The 3,346-nt window shown below is 35.9% G+C and overlaps 1 protein-coding gene across 1 annotated transcript in view; it reads left to right on the forward strand.

The window, feature by feature from the left end:
• LOC111465350 overlaps positions 1-3,346 on the forward strand; it is a 20,013-nt gene that overhangs the window by 10,691 nt on the left and 5,976 nt on the right. The window contains exon 10 of the mRNA XM_023109678.1: positions 2,272-2,603. Coding sequence (XP_022965446.1) covers positions 2,272-2,603 — 332 coding nt within the window. The remainder of the gene's footprint in view (positions 1-2,271; positions 2,604-3,346) is intronic.

Here is a 3,346-nt window from a genome sequence, read left to right on the forward strand (position 1 = left end):
AAAAAAAAAAAAAAAAAAAAAGAAAGAAAAGAAAAAGAAATGAAATATACAAAAATATAATTGAGATTGCAAAGAACCCTTCCAATTAGTACAAATCTTACTAAGGGAGTAACTACAATAAGAGTTTGTCTAGTTTGCCCCAAGAGCTGCTGTGTGCAAATTGAGGTAAAATGGGAATGTAGTTGAGATCTCCTTGCCGAAAGTTTCCTGTTATGTATTTCAATCCAAGTTGTCTAATGTAAGCTTCTGATCAAGTTCTAACATAAATATTTGGATTGCCTTTTGAAGAAATTAATCACTATATTGTTATGAAGAGAGGTATATCATCCAGAAGCCTGAGTAATAGACTACTAGCCTTCTAAAAAGAAGAGGCAATGACTCATATATATATGGTTCTAGGGACGCGTTGTTCAATTTGGGGAGGCAGCAATTATTTGGGGAGAGAGCAGTAGGAGGGTTTTATTTTTTATTTTTTATTTTGCATATAATCCATATGTTTATGTTGCTTATGATCTCCTCCTAAAGAAAAAATTTAACTTTGGTGGGAAATTTATCTTTCCAAATTACTTTAACATAACCATGGTAGAAGGACGTACTCTTTGTAGCCAAGAAGTGATGATGAGACATAAGAAAAGGATCCTGTTGGTCAAGAGGCCACTCGAGGAGTCTTCCGATGAAAGGAGATTATTCCCATGATGGTTGGTACAAAATCCTCCAAGCTTTGGGAACTCACTGACGTTCCTTCTCCTTGAAGCCCTTCACATCCAGTTAAAGCTCTATTGAAGTGAAAAATATAAATATCCAATATGTTACCAATAGGATTGGTGCGTATTTGGATTCTTTCAGCTCTCTTTCCAACCATGGGGTGTGGGAAAATGTATTAAAAACCAGATGGTTCATTCGTATGGTGGGTGGATTAAAATCAGGAACCTCCTTTTTGATTCTTCAGAAAGTCCACAAAAATCGATGTCTAGCTACTTTAAACATTCAAATGCTCAATCGATTTTATCACTTGGTCCCTCCATAGTAAATCTTTCAATTTTTCTTCTCTCATGTTCCAGGTGCAAAGATTTCAGCAGTCCTCAGCTGGAATGCTTCCCAGGACAATCTCTTATTCACTTCCTGTCATGCTCAAGATAGGTAATTTCAGATAAGGTCCCACTGCCTTCTGGTTTGCAAATATATGATTTAGTGAACCCAAATTCCTGGATCTTTGTGATTAACGATGGATAATCATTCTTGCCAACTAACAGCTTGGACATTTCCTTATGTGCTACTTAAAGGCCTTGGAGTGAAATTGTAGGACCAAGATTATTTTGGCAAGATAAGTCACAAGAAGCTAAGTATACCAAGGATGTTGATAAGTTGGATTCTTTGGAGGAGGTTTGTGTTCTCTCCCCTGTGGATTTTGATGTAGAAAATCCCTGGAAATAACTCTTCATTATCCTACTTGAAAAGAAGCTACATCATGGAATCATCACTATAAGAAACTGTGGCTTCTTGATGGCAATGAAAACTCTCTTTATTTCCAAATATCTACTATATGAGAACTGAGAAGAAAAAAGTTTCATATGGAGCTCATAGATTCTAGTGCCAAGTTTCTGAGTTCCAATAGCAAATAGAAAATCCCTGATTGTTTTTTGTTTTCTTTTTCCAACTTTATGCCAAAGATGATTAATTTAAATTGGATCCTCCTTAATCTTAGCTGAGACTTTCGGTAGTGCTGATTCAATCTCTTGGCTGGGAGTGCATGTGAGGAAGAGGAAATTAGAGGAGCTACAATTCACTCAGCAATAAGATACTCCTGTGGATTCTCAATTGAATTTTTCAAAAAGCAGAGTTGGAGCATCTTTATATCAGACTTCATTGACATGTCCAAGATATACATACATATTTATACATATATATGGTTAGTGCGTTCAAATCCTTTGATGGCCACTATAATTTCTAGTTCTTCTATCGTTAGAACAAAACCCTCTACCTGGCTACCATCCATGCCTTGCATTTGTGTGAGAGAATCTCGAGTCATTTCAGCATGAGCTAGAGGTAGGTAATGAATTTTAATGTCTCAAAATTCTTAGTGTTTAGTCTTTGAATGTTTTTCGGTTATTTATCTAGCTGCCTTCGTCAGCGGATTGTTCCTTTTATGATAAATTGTACTGTTTTTTAAGTTCAGTCTCTTACCTGTATCATTTATCAGTAAACAAATCTTTTCTACTTCATAGCATTTTTTTTTTGTGACCATTCGTAGTTTTAACTTTGAACATCCAGGGAATTCATATTGGAGCTGTCACTTCTCTGTATTTGCTTTGTTGCATTTTGCGCATAGTTAAAATTAAAGATCTGGCAAACACCATCTCTGCTGCCTTTTTCTGTCCATTGGATGCCTTCTCCCCACACTATGAAGATGAACTTAATGGGACTATGGCTCAATTATGTTGTGAAAATAATAGCAGCAACTCATCCGGGAGTGATAGCATTGTGAGGCAGCCATTGGATGCTGAATCTTTAAGAAAAGAAGTAACGGATTCATCTGCTTCTAAACCTGAGTTAGAAGATGGGACTGTGAAGAATGGTTGTCCCGGCTCCCACTTGGAATTAAGGTAACATTTTTTTATGCCGATTATAGTGAGCTTAAAGTTCTCGTGTCATTTTAGCCGTATTCAAACACCCGTTTACAATTTTCAACTGTAAAAGAGGTTTTATGACTTTAAATGATTAATCAAGAGAAAATGATTTTATGGAAATTGCTTCATGAAGTCTGCTTGTTATGATATCTGAAATCACAATGGTCTATTTTGCTTGCGAAAGAATTTGATTGCAAGTATTTTGCTTCCAATTTTACTTATTTTTCCTACACTTGTACTGCTGTAGAGTTTTTTAAATTTCTTTTTCTTTTCATCACCTCATCCTTTTCTTTTCATCACCTCATAGGATGTGTCGCTCTCTTGCTATGTTTTGTACTTCATGTTTTTTATTGTATTGGTTTCTTAATGATCGAGGCCTAGAGAGACATGAAACCTAACAAGGATATGTACATTCAAGCTTTTTGATCCAGTTACACTCTCCTTACCTTTGGGTATGCTGACCCCTACACCTCATAGAATGTGCCATATAGCCAAGGGTGACACATCCTTTGTTGTTGAATACCTTAGAGCAAGAACGCAACCCCTTACTTCTCTGAGATTCAAGACACTCCACAAGTTTGATGACTAATCAACTTGAGTACTTCTTAAAACATGCCATTCTACTTCACACAAGAATAACTGACCATCACAACACAAGACAAAAGATCTTTCACAAGACAAAAAGATCTTTTGGATTATTTTTTTTTTTTTTTTTTTGG

Source organism: Cucurbita maxima, unplaced genomic scaffold (genome assembly GCF_002738345.1).
Source record: "Cucurbita maxima cultivar Rimu unplaced genomic scaffold, Cmax_1.0 Cma_Scf00029, whole genome shotgun sequence".
Lineage (NCBI taxonomy): Eukaryota > Viridiplantae > Streptophyta > Magnoliopsida > Cucurbitales > Cucurbitaceae > Cucurbita > Cucurbita maxima.